This window comes from Schistocerca serialis, chromosome 1 (assembly GCF_023864345.2).
Source record: "Schistocerca serialis cubense isolate TAMUIC-IGC-003099 chromosome 1, iqSchSeri2.2, whole genome shotgun sequence".
Lineage (NCBI taxonomy): Eukaryota > Metazoa > Arthropoda > Insecta > Orthoptera > Acrididae > Schistocerca > Schistocerca serialis.
Window position 1 is genome coordinate 994,504,345 of NC_064638.1, and position 24,271 is coordinate 994,528,615.

The 24,271-nt window shown below is 40.7% G+C and overlaps 1 protein-coding gene across 1 annotated transcript in view; it reads right to left on the reverse strand.

Moving 5' to 3' along the window:
* Window positions 1–5,522, reverse strand: part of LOC126454413 (cilia- and flagella-associated protein 57-like) — a 72,510-nt gene extending 66,988 nt beyond the window's left edge. The window contains exon 1 of the mRNA XM_050091133.1: window positions 5,400–5,522. Within this exon, the coding sequence (XP_049947090.1) occupies window positions 5,400–5,522 (123 nt within the window). The remainder of the gene's footprint in view (window positions 1–5,399) is intronic.
* Between the last annotated feature and the right edge of the window lie 18,749 nt (window positions 5,523–24,271).

The window sequence follows — 24,271 nt, forward strand, 5'->3', positions numbered from 1 at the left end:
GCATTCCATATTTCTACAGCATAGTTTAAATTTGATGAGAATATGGCATGATAAGCAGTTTTTTGTACACACATGTCCTTACAATATTTGATAATCATATTTATAGCAAACACATTCTTCAACAGCTTACATGCTAAGGAATCGATATGCATGTCCCATTTGAGGCTGACCTGGGTTGTAATTCCCAAGAACTTTGTCCATTTTTCTTTTTTACAATGTCATTTCCTATCGATGATTTCATGTCAATTTCTATTTGTTTCCTTGTGTTAAATTCCATCATTGCACTCTTTGAAGCGCTTACATTTTGATGGCTTTCATTAGTTACACTGTTGCACAGCACCTCCAGACTCTCATAGCCTTTGTGTTTACACACTATTGATATGTCATCTGCATACAATATTTTTGTACAGTTAAGAGAACAATACTGTATATCATTAACATAAATCAAGAAAAGAAGGGGTCACAAGACAGAACCTTGAGGCACTTCATATTTGATATCAGTAATTTTAGATTTGTAAGACCCAATGTCTGTTTTAAGCAAGACAAATTGTTTTCTATTGCTCATATACAATTTTATTAGCTCATAACCAGTTCCTCTGATACCCAGGTTCCACAGCTTGTCAAGTAATATCGTGATGTTGACACAAACAAAAGCTTTTTCTAGATCAAGGAACACTCCAGTTACATACTCCTTGTACTCTATAGCCGTTATTATTTTGTCTATTAATTGTGCTGCTGCTACTGAAGTTGACTAGTTTTTCATAAAGCCATTCTGATTTTCAAATATTCAGTTGTGTTGACTCAGGAATGTCATTAGTTTAGTATAAATAACTTTCTCAACTACCTTTGAAAATGCAGGTAAGATTGAGATGGACGGTAGTTTTCAGTTTTAGATTTATTACCTTTCTTGTAAATCGGGGTTACTTGTGCTATCTTTAGACTATTTGGGAAACAACCTGATGCAATTACATCATTTACTGCTGTGGCCATGGCATCAGATATGTTGTCTATGCATCTTTTCAGTGTACTGATAGACAATCCATCATAGCCTGCTGATTTTGTATTTTTTAATGACATTACTGTTTTTTACTTCCTTGCTATTGACTGGGGCGAAGTATATGCTTTGTTTGATTGGTATTCCCTTGTATCTATGCTGAAGATTCTTAAAATGGTCATTGACAGATTTTCCAACAGATGAAAAGTACTCATTAAAAACATTTGCAATCTGACATTGACATTTCATGATATGCCCTTTAGGGTTTATAGTAAAATCACTTGTTGATCTGTCCTTGCAATCTCTAAAGCTATTTATTACTTTCAAAACAGCTAAACCAGTGTTAGTAGAGTTTTTAACATTGTGGCTACATATTTACTTTTAGTTTCTAGCAGAAGATCTTTATAGTAATCCTGATAGTTCTTAAATTCTACCTTTAGTCTATTATTATTGTTATTATCTTTCATTGCATATTGGAAAAGTCTAAGTTTCTCTCTTGCTGTTTTTACTTCATGATTTATCCAGTTATTTTTTTGTATCTTTTTGCAGTCATTTACTGTAAAGGTCGTTTCTGGGCATGAGACATTGAAGCAATAATAAAAATCTGATGAAAAATCACTGAAAGTAATGCTGTTTTTTTTCACCCCATTGTAAGCTTTTCAGCAATCTGTTAAACATTGTCGTCATTGGTAATTCTTTTTGTCACATATTGTTTCTCTTTTCTATTGACATGAAGATTTTCAGCTTCTATGAATACCTGTATTGCGTGGTGGTCAGAAATGGCAAGCTTCAGAACTGATGCACTGCATGTAAAGTGGGACATGTTAGTTATAATGTTGTCAATGCATGATTTTACACTATTGACCTCTCTAATGGGCTCATTTATCAGAAATGTTAGGTTAAATTGAGCTAGTATTAGCATTAGTTTTTTTAGATACAGAGTCATTGGACAGCAAGTCAATGTTTATATCTCCAGTTAGTATTATGTTAACCCAGCCATTTTTATTGCAGTGATTACTGTCAATGTCAACAAGCAGGTCATTAAGAACATCGAAGAAACTATCTAGGCTACCAGATGGAGGTCTGTATAGACCTATAATAATTAAGTTCTCTTTCCCCCACTTATAATTAATTGCTGCTAGTTCTATTACACCCTCAATGCTGAAAGCACTTACATCTATTACACTATAATTACTACCACTGTCTGCAAAGATAGCTACCCACCACCACGTTTCTCTTTTCTACTGAAGGCAGAGCAAAAGTCATAGTCTTTTTAAGCAAATAGGAATACTAACCACTAACTCACAATATCTCTTTTCAGTCATGACATTCATCTTTCACAGTCCTTCTCAATATGAAACAAATAAGTCATACCATCATAATAACAAAACATGGAAACGTGGCATACACATTGACCTGAAAAATTTGTCTCTAATGAGAAAACATGTAATGTATACAAGCACAAAAATCTTCAATGCACTTCCAAGTAATATTAAATGCCTATAAGGTAATACAGTAAAATACTGTTCAAAAGTAGGCTACTGGAGTTCTTGGATGAAAAAAAGTTTCTGTTCTCTGGGTGAAATCTTTACCAGAGATAGATAAGATTATTTCCCACATATTTCTGTATATTCCTGCTTTAATGTGTCTTGCTGCTGTAACTACATTAATTTGTGTTCAATAATTCAAGATAATGGTCTTTTTATTTTATAAATAACTGTTTCAATAATACCTGAAAAATGTACTTTACCTCTGTTTGCGAGAGTAATTAGAACCTATTGATTGTATTTCTTATGATTATTTTCTAATGTGTAATAATAATAATAATAATAATAATAATAATAATAATAAATAATTATGTATTAATTATAATAAATAATTAATAAAGAGTTATGTTTTGACTCATTCCACATCCATGCATTACCATGCAAAAGTGGATTTACAGAATATGTATCACAATAAATAAATACATTCAGAAGTCATGCTGCTTCCTTCAGACATTATTCAAAGTTCTTGCTGAGAACTCTGATTTGGAGATGATTTGAGGGTATTCAGAGACTTTGGGAATTCTTTCTGATGTGATTCAAGAGTTGTACTGGAGATCCTTTTGGGAGATTTTCATGCGTAATGGTAAATGTTTCGCATCTTGTTCTGCATATGGCATTCTGAATTTGAAGATCTTCAGCTTACTGGACAAAGGGATTGCAGATGCACTGTCCATGTGTGGTCAGACTGTATGAGAGATACTTTTTAGTGTGGAAAGGATGTCAGGCATTAAAAGTGAAGGTGCTGTTGATGATCACATGAACAAATAGATTGATTACTGAAACAAGGAATAGCAAACTTTTACACTATGACAACAAATAAATGAAGAGCCAACTTCTAGGAATGCTTATGAGACACTAATGAACTTTTATATCTTTATTTCTTATGTTTTATATGGAGAAGAAAAATCAACAATATTTTTTGGGACACTGAACAGCATCTGCAAGTACATAAAAGTTCTATTAAATTTGTCATGCTGAACCAATAACTTCAAACAATGGAAACTCCAGCCTGAAATATTAATAATAACCAAAAATGGTAGATAGCCACTCATCCTAAAGATGACACACTGAGTTGCTACTGTGAAAGTAGAAAATATAAAGTGATTGAAGTGAAATGTATTCTATGAGTATCCAAATTATTTCAAGAATAAAGAGGTAATAATAAATGAAAAGCACCAGTTTGATTTTGTTCTACAATATTACTTTTATTGCTAACCGGTTTTCGGCTTACAAGGCCATCTTCAGACATTTACTGAGTATTATCACCAAAGAAGTTAAATGTTTGCAGACAACATTGGAAGAGAAGTAACACATCTAGAGTGAAGTAGAAACATACAGTGAGTAATTTCTTTGCAATGAAATGGCAAAAACTGAACAGTACATAAATAACAATGGAGTTGACAGGAAAACCTTTAGCACAAAATAGGAATAGCATGCCTACGTAACAGTTTCTATTAATAAACAAAACTAAAAAAATAATATAAAATTAGTACTAGACAAGGCTGCATCAAGAGGTATGAAACATGGAGAGTGATACACAACCAATTAAAAAAGAAGAGACAGTTGTCAATGTAAATACAGAATACGTGAGGAACTTAAGAAATATCAATAAAATAAACAGAAATTAATAAATGCAGGAAAATTGAGGTGTTTGAGGGAACCTACAGTTTGAGAGTATGGTGGTACTGCATTTTAACATTAACATTATAATCAAAGCAGTGGCTGTGTACCAGTTTTCATTAAATAAATGAGCAAAGTAAAATATGAACAGTATTTGATGAGACAACTACAAGGGGAGTTAAACATGGACAGTAATACAAGTACAAGTTAAAAGGAAACACTTAACTATTGAAACTGCAGCCTATGTGGAATACAAAGACAACTGCAACAAATAAATCAACTTAATGACTACAGGAAAATGGGAATATGTAGGAAGAGAGAGTGTGGGAAGTAATGAACAACAAAGATGATTACATGAAATTCAGGAGAGGGGAAGTGTTGAGTTGTGTCTGGTCATTTAGGATGAGATCTGGACTGTGAGCAAGATGTTTGTTAATTTCCAGGGCTTCCAGCAGGTTGAGTTTATGGCCTTTGTTTGCTAAGTGAAGTACATGGGACACTGGCTGGTAGTTGTGACCCTCACTCAGTACATGCTCAGCAAATGCAGAGTCTGAATTCTGCAACCTCCAGCTGCGTTCATGTTCAGCCAGCCTAGTTGATATGTCTCTGCCTGACTGACCAATGTAAAATTTGTCACAATCAGAACAGGTGATTATGTGTACCCCACTGTTGGCTAATAACTGGATCTTGTCTTTGCTATTAAAAACACACTGGGCTGTAATGTTCCTGACATAGTAGGAAACCCTATACTTGCAGGATTTCAGTGCTTTGGCTACAGTCTGTGATACCTGATCTAGAAATGGTAGTGTACACCATTTCTTGCAGACAGTGGATGGGGAAGCAGGTGCGGCATAGAGGAGGGGTATAATTTTCCGTTTTTGTTTCCTGTGCAAGATGTGGTCAATAAGAACTGGATTGTAGCCATTGGCTGTGGCAATAAATTTTATTGTATCTAACTCTCCTTTAAAATCATCTCTGGACATGGGGATAGATATGAGACGGTGTACCATTGAGTGGAAAGCTGCATGTTTGTGAGTTATGGGGTGTTGTGAGCAAGAAGGTATTCCTGTGTCTGTAGTTGTTTTTCCGTAAATTTTGAAACAATGTGTTTGTGTACTGATGTCAATGGTGAGATCTAAGTAGTTTATGGATTTGTTGCCAATTTCCATAGTGAACTGGATATTTTTATGTTGACTGTTTAGGTTTTTCAAGAAGAAAATTTCACATTCTGTTATTACCTGCATAATCCTTGAAGCATTCTTTTGCTTCTGCAAAGAATTCTTGTATACTTGATTCCTAAGAGACTGAACTGTTTCTTCAAGATGCTGTCTCTGACGCATTAACTCAGCATGCATGTCCATTTTCTTGCTATCTTCAGTTCCTTTTGTTTTAGATTCTCCGTATTTATGGTACAGTTTCTGTAAAGTTGTATGTGTTAAGTTTACTTCATTGATGCTACTAGTAAATAAACTGTATATACTAAGAAATTACCAGATTTTAATCAAATTATGCAATAATGCTCTAGCAAATTCCCCTTAATAAAGATGTTTTGGAGTGGTGTATAAAAAATGGCACCAGTTTTCTTCTATCAGAAGTCTGAAAAATATGAAAGGAATGGTTAGAAGATTTAGCCATCAAGAAAATAAATTCTTTTCTTTTTGCTCCCTTTCACTTCCATAGTTGCAGGAGGGCTAAATAACCACACATATTGTGGAGGCCATGGGAAAAGAATTATTACACTAAAAAGACCTGGCTGTTTTAGCTGTTGTGATCAATTGTCTCAAATGCTCAGAGATTATATGAAGGTAATATTTGTCAGATCAACTATGTATTCTGCATTATTCTCTGAGAGACAAAAATTTACAATGAGATATCAGTGCAAAAGAAAGGAAGAAAGGAAAGTGTGTGTGTGTGTGTGTGTGTGTGTGTGTGTGTGTGTGTGTCTGTGTGTGTGTGTGTGTGTGTGTGTGTGTGTGTGAGTGAGAGAGAGAGAGAGAGAGAGAGAGAGAGAGAGAGAGAGAGAGAGAGAGAGAGAACCTTTTGCAAAGTATGTCATAGATTTAAAAAAAAGAACAGACAAACTGTTGAAATTAAGGATTGAAAATTCTGTATCGTAGAACTCATGGGAAGTCAAAAATTTTTAGACAAAGTGTCAGGTTATACAGTCTTCAGAAATAAACACAACACATTGTTATCATTGACTAAACTTGTGTTGTCTTATCTCTGTTCTTTATAATTATAATAAAACATAACAATATTGAGTTTACAATATAAATACAGGTTTTAATGAAACCAATGTGTCTACATTGCTATTTGTAGTTCTTTTTCTATAATGTGATGACTAAAAATGAGATCACTGCAATACTGCAGTTTATCTTCTACTTTTGTTTTACATACAGTGATTTATATGACTATGTCCACCCCCCCCCCCCCCCCCCCCCCGCCTCTCTCTTCTCTCTCACACTCACACACACTCACTCACTCACTCTCTCACTCTCCTTCTCTCTCCAGCTCCCTCTCTTTAGAACATACACACACAGAGATATGTATGTGATGTTATATTACACTGCCTGACAAAAAAAATTGAAGCATTCAGAAGATATGATTTGAAGTCTTGAAACTTCGTATGCAAACACACCATTGGTTGGTATGAAAATGATTAGAGTTGCAATTCTCTGTGTTGGGTAGGACGGCCATCAAAGTGCATTTGTGCTGTTCGTGCTTAACCTGTTACCAGGCCTGGAATGATATATAACGGGTATGAACAGAGGCAGATGTTGAGTGATTGCTGGGAAGGACTGGAGATGGTGTGTACTTGTGTGAGACAGCTTTATCAGAACCTGGCAGTCTAAAGGGGGCCCACTGTGAGTCTCCATTTGACCGACTGATCAAATTGTGCAACATCCAGATTTGGGGGGATTCAGATGTGACTGTGGTCCATATTTGACAGCATACGAATGTTAGGGTAGGCATACTTGTTGTCAATGTTATACTCAACTATGTCTGACCACCAAGCAGATCATAATAGCTTCACATCCCTGCCTTCAATCCAAGAACAAACACTGGGCTACCTGCAACATTCTGTGTCATACCGAATCATAGGTTGGAGAACTGAGGCACTCAGGTTTAGCAATTGCCATCCCATACGTAGGCTGCTGTTAGCACCACCACACAAATAGCTGCACCTTGAGTGGTGATGTGACTGAGAAACATGGACTGTGATGAATGGTGTCACATTGTTTTCAACAATGAATCACAGTTCTGTTCTACCCTGGATGCCATCAAATGTTAAATATGGTGGTAACTTGTGGACTGGTCCCATTCTTCCAATGTTTTGGAGAGGTACAATGGTGTCACTCCTACTGTCATGGTGTGTAGAGAGCCATCAGGTATGACCTCCGGTTATGGGTGGTAGAGACTGAGGGAACTCTGACAGCACAATGGTATGTTACGGAAATTCTCCATCCTCAAGTGTTATTTGTCATGCAACAATATCACGAAGGCAGTTTTCAAAAGGACAATGCTCATTCCCACATAGCACCTGTCTCTATGAACTTTGTGCATGATGTTGGGGTAATTCCATGGCCAGCAAGATCCTCAGATCCAAAAGAACATATGCAGGACCAGCTCAGATATCAATTCCATCGCAGTGCCAGTATCCAGGATATCAAGGTCCAGTTGCAACAGCTGTGGACCAAGTTGGCTCAGGAAATGACAACAGCTTCACGACACCCTTCCCAACAGAGTCAGTGCATGCATCCAGGCCAGTGGGGGTACAATGTCATACTGTTAAGTGGTGACATATGGCCAAGTTCTTTGTAAGTTTAACTTGATTTTGAAATAACTGAAATAATATTGCATGCCCTCTCAGCTTAAGAGGTTTCATTTCGTTTCCTTCCCCCCCTTTTTGGTGTTTTATTTTTTCATTATTATTTCTATATATACAATCCACAAGCCACCTTATGGTCTGTGGTGGATGGTACTTCAAGTATAACTGTCATTTCCTCCTATTCCTGTTCTAGTCATGAATGGTTTGTCAGAAGAATGTTACCCTGCATGTGGCCTTGAATCTCTATAATTTTACCTTTATTGTCTTTCTGAGAGGTATACACAGGAGGAAGCAACATATTGCTTGACTCTTTTAAGAAGGTACACTCTCGGAACTTTAAACTACACTGTGATGCAGGGTGCCTCTCTTGCAGCATTTGCCTCGAGTTGGCTGAGCATAATCCTGTAATGAAATGTGCTGCTCTTCTTTGGATCTTCTCTATTTCCTCTATCAAGTCTTTCTGGCACTGAGCCCAGACTAACAAGTATTATGCAAATATTGGTTAAACAAGGATTTTGCAAGCTACCCCTTTTGTGGGTGGACTACATTTCCTGAGGATTCTTCTTATTAATGTCAGCCTGGCATCTGCCTTGCATGCAAGTTATTTATGTGGTTGTTCTATTTTAAACTGCGCTGTATGCATACTAATAAATATTTTATAGATGTGACTGCTTTCACTGACTGTTCTGCAATCCTGTTATCAAACAATACATTACATTTGTTTATGTTTTAGGTCAACTGCAAATCCCTGCACCAAGTGTTGGTCATCTGCAGATCTTGCTGCATTTCAACACGATTTTCTATTACTGAGACTTCTCTGTCTACAGCAGCATCAACAGCGTGAAGCCACATGGAATTTCTGACATTATCCCTTAGGTTGTTTTATTTTGTGAAAAGTAATGGTCCTATAACATTCCCTTAGGGTACATCCAAAGTTACTTTTACGGTGGAAGATTTCTCTCCATTGAGAATGACACATGGTGTACTGTTTGCTAGCAATTCTCCAATCTAATCAAACAGCTGGTCTGATATTCCGTATCCTTGTATTTTGTTCATTAGCTGTGTGCTGTCTGGAAGTCAAGGAATACAGCATTAACCTGGGCACTGCTATCAACTGCTTCTGGGTCTCATGGATGAACAGAGGGAGTTGCGTTTTGCACATTCAGTCTCTAGAACAGTAATAATACACAAGTGTAAAACATGTTCCAAAATTCTACAACAGTCTGATGTCAGAGATAGATGCCAATAGTTTTGTGCATCTTTTTGATGACTCTTCCTGAAAATGGGAATGGCCTGTACTTTTTCCAGTCATTAGGTGCATTTCGTTCTTCCAGTAGTCTGCTGCTGGAAGAGGTGCAAATTCTTTCTCACACTCTATTTAGAATCTTACTAGTATGCCATCAGGACCAATGCGCCACCCTCTGTTGAGTGCTTTCTGTTGATTTTCTATCCCAGGTTACTTATTTTGACATAATTTTGACATTTTAAAGGAGGAACTACAGGGTGAACCTCCTCAGTGAAACAGTATTGGGAAAAGAAAGAAAAGGGTATTTCAGCTTTCCCTATGTTATCCTGCACTTTGCAATTATGCTCACAGAGCATCTGGGCAAATGGCTTCAATCCATTTACTGGTTTAAAAGAAGACCAAAGCTTTGTCACTACATAAAATTTTACTTTCAAATTCACTGGGCAGTTCTCCCATACTTCTCCTCGCACTAATTATGGCTTTGTTCAGCTTTTGTTTGTTTGTGAAGCTCTGGCTATGTTTACAATCACAGCGAAGCTCTCACTGCATTCACAGCAGTTTTCTAACACAGCTGTCGAACCACAATGGGTCTTTCAAGTCCCTCACAACTTTGCTCAGCACATACCTGCCCAAAACATGTACAATACCCTTGAACGTTTTCTGCTGAGGCTCAACATTGTCAGTGCTGGAGATGAAATTCTCATGTTGACCATTCAGGTAACCGGAAATCTGTTTTTTGTTGTTCTTGCTAAGTACAAAGATCTTCTTACCTTCCTTTATATTGCAGTTTACTGCCATATTCAGTGATGCTGTAATGGCCTTTTGGTCACTGATTCTCTGTCTTACATTAATTGAGTTGAGAAGTTCAGGTTTGTTTGTCACCACAAGATCTAAGATGATGTCTTCACCAGTCTGTTCACTGATTAACTGCTCTAGGTACTTTTCAGACAAGTCATTTACAACAATTTCATGTGATTCCCTGTTCCTACTACTTGTGCTAATCATGTGAGTCCCCCGTCTATGACTGGTACATTGGAATCTCCACCTAATACTACAACATGACCAAGAAATGTATGTGAAATAGTCTCCAAGTTTCCCCTCAAATGTTTCATCACTACTGCTTCTGAGGCAAGGGGTCTATAAAAGCAACCAATGACCATGTTTTATCCACCTTTAACAGTTATCTTCATCCAATATCACTACATAACACTGTATTTTTTATGGCTAAAAACTCTCTTCCACCACTGATGCCCAACCTATCTTTGTGATATATGATCCAAAAGGCATTTTCTGTAAAAAACACACACTCCCTCAATCATGAGTTATTACAAATTATGATGCCATATTGCAATTCATGATGAAAATACGAAAAGGAAGTCTTTTTTTATATTCTCAACTCCAATATCTGACATTAACCTTAGCACACAACCTGGAGAGTTGGGGTTGGGTTATTTGGGGAAGGAGACCAAACAGCGAGGTCATCAGTCTCAATGGATTAGGGAAGGATGGGGAAGGAAGTCAGCCATGCCCTTTCAAAGGAACCATCTTGGCATTTGCCTGGAGCGATTTAGGGAAATCACGGAAAACCTAAATCAGGATGGCCGGACGCAGGATCAACCTGCAGAGCTTAGACATTTATGTAGCAATTTATTGACTTGTCTTCATAAAAAGGAAGAAGATTTGAATGAGAGCAATGATACTGTACTTTCAGACAATATGTTTACATGTATTTGTATTGCTGACTGCATTTTTTTAAAAAAACAACTGAAGCAGACTTTTGAAAATTTTTAATTTATTTACATTTATTTTTAATTCATGAGTTTCTGTAGAACCAAGTGAGCCAAAGCTGTTTGCTCATGAAATGAGACAGCATACTGGGTGTCGCCGGATGAACAATCAAAATTCAGGGATATGATAAGAACCATCATTTGAAGGAAGAAAACTTCACATGGGCAGAGCCCCATCCTGAATGGTTTCTGAGATATTTAATATAGATTGACCAATGTCCATGAACCCTGGACCTTGTTATCAGTGGGGTGGCTTGCTTGACTCAGCACCATAGTTGCCACCATAAGGAGGGGCCGGAAAAAAAAAAAACGGGGGTCCACAACTCTTGTGGATACGTGCGTAGTGAGCACGGGACCCCAAGCTAATGTGGCCCTCCTTCCTTTCCGGGTTGCATACCTTCCTTTTCCGCATCCTTCCCCCCCCCCCCCCCCCCCCCCCCCCCCTCCCCACCCACCCCACCCTCACCACCGCCTCTTTCCTTCCCTTTCTCCCCCTCTGGGAGTATGTTTTGTGCCTATGTCTGGAGACGGACACTCGAAAATGTAACACGTTCTTCACTTTCTCTGCTTGCAAGTCTTCAGCCTTCCTTTGTCCTTCTCTTTTCCTTACCTTTTCTCTTTGCCTTTTTCTCTGCTGCGGCATTTGAGACCTCTCTTCTTTCCGTTCCCTTTCTTTGTTTTTCCCTTTCACTTTTTTCCTCCCTGTGCGTGTCTGAAGGCCAAACCACGCATTTTCATGCGTAGCCGGTGACGGGGTAATGCATAATTCCCCGCCCCGGGTAGACAGGTAGGACACGTACGTACCCCCTGGTAACAGCCCGGCCCAGGGAGGAGTGATTACCTGGGCTGATACTTTCCAAAAGTGCCGATTGGTCCCTCCGTCCGTTTCTCGAGAGGTGTGACCTGAGGTGTGAATAATCACCTAAGGTGGGAGTGCCCTCAGAGAGGGCCCCCACAAGGGAGGAGCGCGCCATCGGAGACACCGGTAATCATGGGGGATACTTCCACAATGGTTTCCTCATCTTCTACTATGTCTGTTCCCAAGCGTACGTTCAATGAGTCTCAGCCACAGACAGTTCTTCCATTGTTGCCACAGTTCCTTGTTGTTTCTTGGTCTGACGAAGGTCATGACTTCTCCACGGTCAACCCTTTCATTATTCAGAAAGGTGTCAATGCAATTGCAGGTCCTGTAAAGTCTTGTTCCAGATTACGAAATGGCCTTGTTGTTAGAAACAGTCAGTGCCCTCCAGGCACAAAAATTGCTGCGTACTTCACTGCTACACACCTCCCCTGTCCGGGTGGAAGCACACCGCACGCACAATTCCTCACATGGGGTCGTTTATACACGCTCCCGACGGATTGTCCGACGAGGAAATTCAACACTACCTGTCTGACCAGGGCGTAATGGCTGTTCATAGTCATGAAAAGGGTTGACACGAACATCGTTCCAACCCGTACTGTCTTCTTGACATTTGACAGAGTTCAACTCCCATCGAAAATAAAAGCGAGCTATGAGATAATTTCCGTTCACCCTTACATCCCAAACCCTATGCGTTGCTATCGGTATCAGCGGTTCAATCATACCAGCCAGTCCTGTTCCAATCCGGCCAAATGTGTTATGTATGGCAAGGATTCCCATGAGGGTGCTTGTCCACCTCCATCCCCTCGTTGCATCAACTGTATGGGTGACCACGCAGCTTCCTCTAGCGACTGCCCCATTTTTAAAGATGAAAAGCTCATTCCGGAAATCAGAGTGAAGGAAAAGGTGTCGACCTTTGCTGCTCGAAAATTATTCACCAGTCGAAAGCCCACTGTGCCTCAGACAGGTAAATACAGCACTGTCCTTGCCTTTCCTCGGCCAACAAAGGAGGCGGCCACGCTGACTTGTGATCTCACCTTTAGTGCCACAGTCGTCAGGTCAGCCAGGGCAAAGATCGCCCGTTCAACCTCCCCACTTTCGCCTGCTCACTCTAGGGCACACCCTTCATCGGGTTCTGCTAAATCTCGAGCCCAAAAGTCAGACACCCGGACTTCCAAAAAAGAGCCTACTCGTGAAGATTTTTTACGTACCCCAACTTCACAACCATCGGTTCCTCCTTCATCTAAACATCCTGTTTCCAAGAAGGCTAGTAAGAAACCCAGTTCCTCTCCTTCTCTGCCACGGCGTGTCTCATCTACAGCACCACCTGGCGGTAGCCGCCCTCGGCCGTCTTCTGCGTCGCCGAGGTGCACTGCTGGCGGCCAAACAACCGGCCGATCGCTGGTGGCAGGAGCTGCTCCTGAGCAACCTATGGATCAGGATCTTCTGCCTTTGGCTGAATTCTGTTCCCCGCTGTCGGTCGCAAGCTCTGAGCCGTCGTTGAGTTGATGGCAACCTTGGTCACACTCTTCCATTTTCTGTCCACATTATGTCCATTATCCATAATATCTGCGGCATTTGAGCCAATCAGGATGAATTGTCCATCCTCTTATGATCCTACTCGCCGGTCATCTTCTGTCTTCAGGAAACAAAGTTGCATCCCCATGACCGCTTTGTTTTCCCCCATTTTCAGTCAGCCCAATTTGATCTGTTGAAGGCACTCCAGCACATGGAGGACTCATGATTCTTCTCCATGATACTCTCCATTATCACCCAATCCCCTTAAACACTTCCTTCCAAGCAGTCGCTGTCCGTCTTTCCCTTTCTGGATACACCTTCTCTCTTTGTACTGTATACATTCCATCGTCCACACCAATGGTACGAGCTGATCTCCTTCATCTTCTTGGTCAGCTTCTGCCCCCCTATTTGCTGGTTGGGAACTTCAATGCCCACCACCCGCTTTGGGGATCTCCACATCCTTGTCCGCATGGCTCACTATTGATAGACGTCTTCCACCAAGTGAATCTTGTTTGCCTCGACACTGGGGACCCTACATTTTTGTCTGCCTCCATGACAAATTTCTCTCATTTGGACCTTTCGGTCGGTACTGTTCCATTAGCTCAACACTTCGAATGGTTCGCTCTTGCTGATACACACTCGAGTGACCACTTTCCATGTGTCCTTCGATTACAGCCACAACTGCCATATATGCGCCTGCGACACTGGAAGTTTGCCCAAGCCAATTGGACACTTTTTTCGTCTCTAGCGACATTCGATGACCGTCAATTTCCTAGCGTCGACGATGAGGTCACTCATATTACAGACATTATTCTTACAGCTGCGGAACGTTCAATACCTCGCACCTCCGAATTGCCCCGGCGCCCCCCAGTTCCTTGGTGGAACAAGGCATGCCGTGACGCAATACGTAAGCAGCGATGTGCTCTTCGCGTTTTCAGACACCGTCCTACTTTGGCCAACTGTATCTGCTATAAGCAGTTCCGTGCGCGATGCCGTCACGTCATCCGCGATAGCAAGAAGGCAAGCTGGGACTTCTTTACTAGCTCATTTAACACCTTCACTCTCTCCTCGGAAGTTTGGAGTCGGATTTGACGGTTGTCTGGCGCGCCTAGTTTCTCCCCGGTCTCTGGGCTCACTGTCGCACATGATACATTAGTGGACCCCATCGCAATTTCTAACTCATTGGGTCAACACTTTGCTGAGATTTCGAGCTCTTCAAATTACCCACCAGCGTTTGTCCCAAAAAACATGCAGCAGAAGTGCAACCTCTTGCTTTCTCCTCTCACAATCGCAAAAGCTACAATACTGTTTTCTCCATGCAGGAACTCCAACATGCACTCTCTTCTTCTTGATCCTCTGCCCCAGGACCGGATGGTATCCACATACAAATGTTGCTGCATTTATCATACCATAGTCTGCGTTACCTCCTTCACCTTTATAATCGAATTTGGACTGACAGTACTTTTCCCCGACGATGGCGGGAAGCTATCGTAGTTCCTGTTCCGAAACCTGGAAAGGACAAACATCTCCCATCTAGCTATCGCCCCATTGCTCTCATGAGTTGTGTATGTAAGGTTTTGGAGCATATGGTGAATTGCCGTTTAGCTTGGTGGCTGGAGTCCCGCAGTCTTTTAACACCTGCCCAATGCGGTTTCCAGAAGCATCGTTCTGCAGTTGACCATCTTGTTGCTCTCTCCACTTATATCATGAACAATTTTCTCTGGAAACGCCAAACAGTAGCAATATTTTTTGATCTGGAGAGAGCATACAATACCTGTTGGAGGACAGGAATCCTCCGCACACTGTTCTCTTGTGGCTTTCGCGGTCGGTTGCCCCTTTTTCTTAGCAAATTTATGGCAGAGCGCACATTTAGAGTGCGGGTGAACGCTACTCTCTCCCGCACTTTCTCCCATGAAAACGGGGTACCCCAGGGCTCCATGCTAGGTGTTGTACTGTTTGCCATTGCCATAAATCCAATTATGGATTGTCTCCTTCCTGATGTCTCGGGCTCCCTCTTTGTGGGCGATTTTGCGATCTATTACAGCTCTCAACGGACCAGCCTTCTTGAACGACATCTTCAAGAATGTCTCGATCGCCTCCACTCTTGGAGCATCGAAACCGGCTTCCGCTTTTCTCCCAGTAAGACTGTTTGTGTTAATTTTTGGCGTCGTACAGAGTTTCTTCCACCTTCCTTACATCTAGGACCTGTCAACCTTCCGTTTTCGGAAGTTGCTAAATTCTTGAGTCTTATGTTTGACAGAGAACTGTGCTGGTCCTCCCACATTTCCTATCTCTCAGCTTGCTGTCTGCGATCCCTCAACACCCTCCGTGTCCTGAATGGTACCTCCTGGGGAGCGGACCGAGTGGTCCTTCTCCGACTCTATCGCGCCTTAGTGCACTCGAAATTGGACTATGGAAGCATAGTTCACTCCTCTGCTCGGCCGTCTATTCTTCGGTGTCTTGACTCTATCCACCACCGTGGATTACGTTTAGTGTCTGGAGCTTTTTACACCAGCCCTGTGGAAAGCCTTTATGCTGAGACTGCTGAACCTCCGCTGTCCAATCGGTGAGCTGTCCTTATGAGTCGTTATGCTAGCCATCTGTCTTCCATGCCTGCTAATCCGGCCCATGACACATTTTTTTCGACGCCTCCTTGGATTTAGGTTATGCAGGCTGCCCTTCCTCCCTACTACCACCGGAAATCCGCTTCCGTCAACTGCTCCATTCTCTTTCCTTCCGCTTTCCTAAAACTTTCTTGACAGCTTGGAGTACAGCACCGCCTTGGCTCCGTCCCCGGACCTGCCTGTTCCATGACCTTTGTCAGTTTCCCAAGGATGGTACCCTTTCACTTGTTTATCGTCAGGCATTTGCTGCTCTATGTGCACAAATGAAGGAAGCCACATTTATTTACACTGATGGCTCAAAAACATCGTTAGGTGTAGGGAGTGCCTATATCATTGGTGACACCCCACATCGATTTCGGCTCCCCGACCAGTGTTCGGTTTATACTGCGGAGCTTTACGCTGTTCTCCAGGCTGTCCAATACATCCGTCGCTATCAGCGGATACAGTATGTTATCTGTTCAGATTCTCTTAGCTCTCTCCTCAGTCTCCAAGCTCTCTACCCTGTCCACCCTCTGGTCCACCGGATTCAGGACTGCCTACGCTTGCTCCACTTGGGGGGCATCTCTGTGGCGTTCCTCTGGATCCCAGGACACATTGGTATCTGTGGAAATGAGGCGGCCGATACAGCGGCCAAGGCTGCAGTCTCTCTTCTTCGGCCAGCTATTTGCAGGATTCCCTTCGCCGATCTACAGAGTGTTTTATGTCGTCGTGTTGTTCTTTTATGGCATGCACATTGTTCAGCACTTCCCAATAATAAATTGCGGGACGTGAAATCTCTTCCCTGTGCTTGGACCTCTTCCTCCCTAACGTGTCATCAGGAGGAGGTAATTTGAACTAGACTCCGGATAGGGCACTGTCTTTTTAGCCATCGACATCTTTTAAGTGGCGATCCTCCCCCACTCTGTCCCCACTGCTCTCAGCTGTGGACGGTAAGACACCATTTAATTGAGTGCCCCTATTTTACTCCGTTACGTGCCTGTCTACAGCTGTCGCCTGATGTATCTTCCATTTTAGCAGATGACACGCGTTCAGCCAATCGCGTTCTCGAGTTTATTAGTGCCAGTGAGATGACGTCAGTGATTTGAAGCTCTTTTTGGGGACAACTAACCTCCTTCTATAGTGGTTTTTTAAGCTTTCCTTCTGTTTTTAGTTTCTCCAATTTTTTGAGTTTCGTTCCCATTGCTGCTGGTTTCCAGTTTCGTTTTTTTACCTTTTCCTAAGTCACAGACCGTGCGCTAATGACCGTACCAGTTTTGCGCCCTAAAAACCATTAAAAAAAAAAAAAAACAACAAAAACAGTCTTGCTGAGCTGGTACTTGAATGGCTGAAAACAAGGGGAAACTACCACCATAAGTTTTCCTCAAGGCATGCGGCTCTACTTTATGGTTAAATGATGATAGCATCCACTTGGATAAAATATTCCAGAGGTAAAACAGTCCCCCACTTGGGTCTCCTGGTGAAGACTACTCGGGAGAAAGTCGTTATCAGGAGAAAACTGGCCTCTAATGGGGTAGGATATGCCTGTGATGGGACTGGAATAGGAGATGCTGGATGAATGGATAGGGCAGGTCACGCATCTGCGTCTTCCGCAGGGACAGGGGTGGGAGTGGCATGGGGACGGAATAGGATGTTGCGGAGGTTGGGTGGGTGGTGGAACACCACTTTGGGAGGGGATGGAGTATCTTGGGTAGGATGTCCCTCATTTCAGGGCATGATGATATATCATAAAACCCTGATGAAGGATGCAGTTCAGTCATTCCAGTCCCAGGTGGTACTGGGTGACAAGGGGGAGACTTCTTTGTGGTTGGTTATTGGGATGGATGTGAGGATCAGGTGTGTGTGGGGATATGGCATGGTAGACCATATAACACTACAGCCTCCCCCAACATTATTATTAGGTGTCTGATACCACATCTTTTTATATGCATCCGTGTATTTATCATACGATTCAGAGCTTCCTAAGGCTTTTTATGTGTATCTTTATAGGTATCATTCAGTTCAATTTGCCAATAAACCTATTATTCTTTGTAAACACATATAGAACATTCTGGAATGATGTAAATTCTTGTGATTGTCAATGGATTGACTGCAGAAATAATAGCATGAAAATTCAATGTTTCTAATTAAGAAAATAGTAATCTAAAAATCCAGTAACAGAAAACCTCACTATCTTGAGAAACAGCTTATAAGTTATTACCAAGTGATGTATTTTCATTTGTTATCTATTTTTATGTCCTCTTCTGTAATTAATATTCTTTGTATTTACATTTCTAATTACCTCTCCAACTGTTTACATCACACAACTTTCTGACTTCCAGAATTTGAGCCTTATTTGTGAATTTTACATATGTAATCAGATAAAGCACGAGTTCTGTACTACCATTGAATGTTAGTAACCAAATCCAAACTGTAATTAATTATGTAACTAAAATAATACAAGATAAATTATTGTAATTAAAGTTCAGATTGATTTTCATATTTAAAACTACAGATGATACTACAAAAATTATGCAATTTGATGTTGTATTTTATACCTTACTTGGCTATAACATCAGTTTCTTTACATTTTGTAAATTTTAATTGTAACATCAAAATTGTGCAAAATTAATAACGGGTTATTTTGAAATTCATTGTTAAAATTCTACATAAAGGAATGCATCACTGCTGATGGGGCTCAGTCTTTTGTCTCAGTTTCAGTGTTTTCTCTCAGTGTGTTTTGCCTTGACGAGCTTTGGACAGTCGGTCTTTTAGAATGCTGTTTATATCTTGTGGAGAACAAGTAAATGATGATAAAATTGAAAACACACCTGAATCTTTTATTTACATAGTTTCCACATGCAAATTCAGACCAAGGCAAATTTAAAAAGAAGAATTCGACACAGTGCAAGCAGCATACAAAAACAACAGATTATGTATTATTTTAGTGTAACTTCCACTCATCCCCTGTATTAGTCTGACTTTTGGATATTTATTACTGATGTGAGGGTGGTAGAGTTATAACCTGTTTATGTGTACTGTATGGAAACTATAACTTGGCATGCAGGCCCCCTAGTTCCGGATCAGAAACTATCAGCAGCAGTCAGGAGAATTCGTGGCTTGGCATGGCGATTTGTACATGTTGCCAACTGTGCGGCGTAGACTGCATTTGTCGTCTGCTTTGTTGCCTGCTATGTTGGTCGCTTAGCTGTGCTGTTGCTGTCACTGAGTAGTAGCTGTGTTTTCACTGTTTTGGAAATGAGTGATGATCTGGTTGCTGGCCCATCGCTGGAGTTACTGTCGACTCCAGTTCGGATAAAGAATCCGGTAATAAGGAGCGCTTGTCATAAAATGATGATGGTTGTAGTGAAGTGCTGTGATGATGGAATAAAAACAAAAATTGCTGTTACACCCAATTTGGCAGTCTTCCCTTAGAGCTGCAACATACATTGGGAAGAGCCTGCATAGTATTGGAAGAGTTAGAGAATTTGCCAGGAATAACCCAGATGTATATCCCCAGGAACTCCTGGCAAAAATTGTTTTTTTTTTTTTTCAATTATAATCCTATTACAGAATATTTCTAAATAACACCACATTTGGTTGTAATTAATTTAAAATGTGTATTCTTTTACTGATAGACCCAATACAAAGACAGATGCTTATAGTAATGACTAATCGTACGCTTTAACCCATTCCTGAAAATATTCGAGTGCAGTTTCAGTTCATAGAAAAAGCATTTTATTCTCTTCAACTTAGGAGGAAAAGTGGGGAAATTGAAGCAGTTGTTGATGACTTCAACAAACAATTCATCAGGGACACAACAGAAGATTTTTACACTGTGCAAAAGGTTGTGTCCACTGTGCAAAAACTTCTGCCAGTTCTTGAACAGAAGAGTGGTTGGAGATGGAGTCTCTCTCAGAAAAGTGTTAAAGTCCATTGGTTTCATGTGGAGAAAGGTAGAAAACAAGAGGACTTTACTATTGGAACATGGCAACATCGTGCATTGGCGGTCCCAGTTTCTCGTCGAGTTGAAAAATATCAGGGAGGCTGGCACAGAATTTTTTTATTTGGACAAATCCTGGATGGACAGTAACCTAAAATGCGGGAAATGCTGCCAAAAAAAAAAAGATGTTGTGGTTGTTACTGTGTAGGGAAGTGTCCCCAGAAGACTAATAGTTGGAAGTGTGTGTTCTAAAAACGGATTAGTTATGCAGGCAGATCTAGGGCCAAATCAACCCAGGGAGATTAACATGGGCAGATGAATTCTGCTAATTTTGAAAAATGGTTCAATGAACTTGTACTCTCAAATCTTCCTTCACACTCCATAATAATCATGGAAAATGCACCTTATCACAGCAGACAACTCAACAAACTGTGCACCAAATATGATAGGAAATTATCTATGATACAGTGGCTGCAGAATAGGAAAATCCAATGTGATGAAAGTATGACAAAGGAGGCTCTGTACTTCCAGATTCGGGAGAATAGGGCGGCAGCAAAATTGTATACAGTTGACATACTGGCAACAAGAAAGAGCCACAAAGTAATTCACTTGCCACCATACAATTGCGATTTGAATGCCATAGAGCTAGAATGGGCAAAAATAAAAAGACACTTTCGGGAGCGCAACATTACAGGTGACATGCCATCTGAAAATCTGTTGACTCTTGCAAGCACTTGTTTTCAGGCTGTTACTGAGGAAGACTGGAAAGGTTACTGCAAAAAGGTACAACAGTTTGAGCAGGAGTACTGGAGGCATGACGGTGTGATGGTGGCAGACAACTGGACATGCGATTTCACAGACTAGAGTGTGAGAATGCAGCACACAACTAGCTGACATGAATTGGGCAGGGTACTGGGACAGAGGCTGGTGTACACCCACACATACACACACTCGCAAACTAGCTGACATGAGTTGGGTGAGGTTACTGAAATAGGGGGATGGTGTACAAACACACACACACACACACACACACACACTACTGGGTGGGGAATGGGACAATGAATTACCTTAGTTTTAAGCCAGAGAGTTTACATGAATGAAGAATGTGTTGTAAGGATAGTTCCCATCTGTGCAGCTCAGAAAAGCTGGTGGTGGTGGTGGTGGTGGTGGTGGTGGGAAGGATCCAGATGGCACGAGTTGTGAAGCAGCTACTGAAATCTCATATGTTGTGCTCCACTATGTTGTGCCGCTGGGTAGTTCCACCTCGTTTTTGGAAAAAGTCCCATCACAGGCTTATCCTACTCCATCAGAGGCCAGACCACCTGTGAAAGCAGCCACTTTATATACCACCTCTGCTGCAACCACTACACAGGGCTTTATGTTGGTATGACAACCAACCACTCCCAAACTGTTGCCAAAAACCATGTTGTCCATCCAGTGGTACAACATGCAGTGGAGCACAATATGCGAGACTTAATTGGCTGCTTTACAGCTCATGCCATCAGGATCCTCCCTACCACCACTGGCTTTTCTGGGCTGTGTAGATGGGGGCTATCCTCACAGCACACCCTTCACTCCTGTAACCTAACATAACTCTTCCACCTGGTGTACAAGATACATGAGACAGACAAAATACCCTCAGACTCAAGAAGAATGTAATAATTCCAATTGCAAAGAAAGCAGTTGCTGACAGGTTGAAAATTACCAAACTATCATTTTTAATAAGTCACTGATGCAAAACACTAACTTGAATTCTTTACAGAAAAATGGAAGAACTGGTAGAAACTGACCTCAAGTAAGATCATTTTGGATTCCAGAGAAATGCAGGAACACATGAAGCAATACTGACCTTACAACTTATTCTAGAAAATAAGGTAGGGAAAAGCAAACCTACATTTATAGCACTTGTAAGCTTAGAGCAAGCTTTTGACAATGTTGACAAGAATACTCTCTTTGAAATTCTGAAGGTAGTAGGGGTAAAATACAGGGAGCAAAAGGCTATTTATGACTTGTACAGAAACCAGACAGCAGTAATAATGGTCGAGGGGCATGAAAGGGAAGCAGTGGTTGAGAAGGAGTGACACAGGGTTGCAGCTGATCCTCGATGTTCTTCAATCTGAACACTGAACAAGCAGTAAAGAAAAATTGTAGTCGGAATTAAAGTTCAGGGAACAAAAATAAAAACTCTGAGGTTTGTCGATGACAATGTCATTCTGTCAGAGACAGCAAAGGACTTGGAAGAGCAGTTGAGCAGAATGAACAGAGTCTTGAAAGGAGGATATATGATGAACATCAACAAAAGTAAAACAAGGATACTGGAATGTAGTCAAATTAAATCAGGTGATGCTAAGGCAATTAGATTAGGAAGTGAGACAATTAAAGTAGTGGATGAGTTTTGCTGTTTGGACACCAAAACAACTGATAATAGCTGAAGTACAGAAGATATAAAATGTAGACTGACAATGTCAAGAAAAGCATTTCTGAAGAAGAGGAAATTGTTAACATTCAATTTAGATTTCAGTGTTAGGAAGTCATTTCTGAAAGTATTTGTCTCAAGGATAGTCAGGTATGGAAATGAAACTTGGATGATAAACAGTTTAGACAAGAAGAGAATAGGTGCTTTTGAAATGTGGTACTACAGAAGAATGTTGAAGCTTAGATGTTAGATCATGCAACACATGAGGAGGTACTGAACAGAATTGGGGAGACAAGAAATTTGTGGCACAACTTGACTAAAAGAAGGGATTGGTTGATAGAACACATTTTGAGACATCAAGGGATCATCAATTTAGTACTGAAAAGATGTGTTGGGGGTAAATATCACAGAGGGAGACCAAGGGATGAATACAATAAGCAGATAAAGAAGGATGAAGGTTGCAACAGTTATTCTGAGATGAAGAGGCTTGCACAGGTTAGTGTAGCATGGAGAGCTGCATGAAACCAGTCTTCAGACTTAAGACCACTAGAACAACATTTTTATTTTCTGTATTATTCAATATATTGTCAGGTTTTTGCAAATACAACAGTTGATAAACATTACTACATGCAATTTACAAAGTATCAATTGAAAAATGCATATTTTTAACACATCTCTTCTAAACAATATCATACATGTCACATTACAGCTGTTGTGCAGTACACAATAAATGTTCAAATGCCCCACCATCAACTTCACTGTATTTGTGCAGTCTTAGGAGAAATGTTGTCTTGGTTGTCTGAGTAGGCAGTGCCCACAGTGTGACCAAGCAGTTCATTTCATGTATTCATCTTTCATTTGTACGTCTCAGAACTGATCCAACTCCATAAACAAAGATCTAATGGCATGAGGTCTAGACATGAGTAAACTAGTTCAGCTTTGGGCACTGGTTCACTGGTGATTGCTGCTTTTTGGGAACCATTTATTTTTACTTGTTCACCTACCCTTTTTTATCTAATTGTGCATGCTACATGGATTTTAGATAAATTTCCTGAAAAAAATATCAAGTATGTGCAAGCATTACTTCTGCATGATAATTCATGAGTACTTCATGCAGACAAGTTGTTTTTGTTCCGATTTCCTTAGCTGAAAGTGTACTTAGAAAACATCACATTGGTCAGCTGACATGATGGGTCAGTGAGCACAAGTATGGTAGAGAGAGGCCAGAGCAGGGTGAATGGAAGTATGGATTATGGAACCTCTTTACGAACAAGTGCAGACTGCCCCAACTGCCATTCACTTCGAGGGAAGCTCGTAATCATAGCAAGTCTTAATTTTCAGCTCTTTTACAGAAAATAATATATACTTGCATGGGCATTACTAGCATGAAATAACTGGAAGTAAGCTGTCATCTGTCAAACCAACATAAAAAATAGTAGAAAATCCAGGACACAATAATGACAGTATTATGAAAAGTACAGATAGCTACACACCTATGAGTCACAGATGGGCACAACAAAAAGACTGCTAAACACAGAAGCGTTTGACTAGAAGGCCTTCTTCTATTTCAGAAGCTTATGTGTTTATCAGTTTTTTTGTTGTGGCTGTCTGTGGTTCAAAATTTCTGCTATATGGTGAGGAGCAATTTATCCATTTCATAATATTGCCATTAAACTAATATTAATAGTTTTCTTTTACAATGTGCTGGTGTGTAAATTAATTATGCATCAAAGTATCACACCATCAGTGTGGAAGGAAGTGAAGATCTATCTCGAAAAACTATGTCTTCCAACACAGGAAATACTGCATCCTTAAGTTAGAATCTTTGTATCAACAATGGAATATAGCACCTCTCAAAGTATTCAACAATTTTTGAACACCCTCTGTGTGTGTGTGTGTGTGTGTGTGTGTG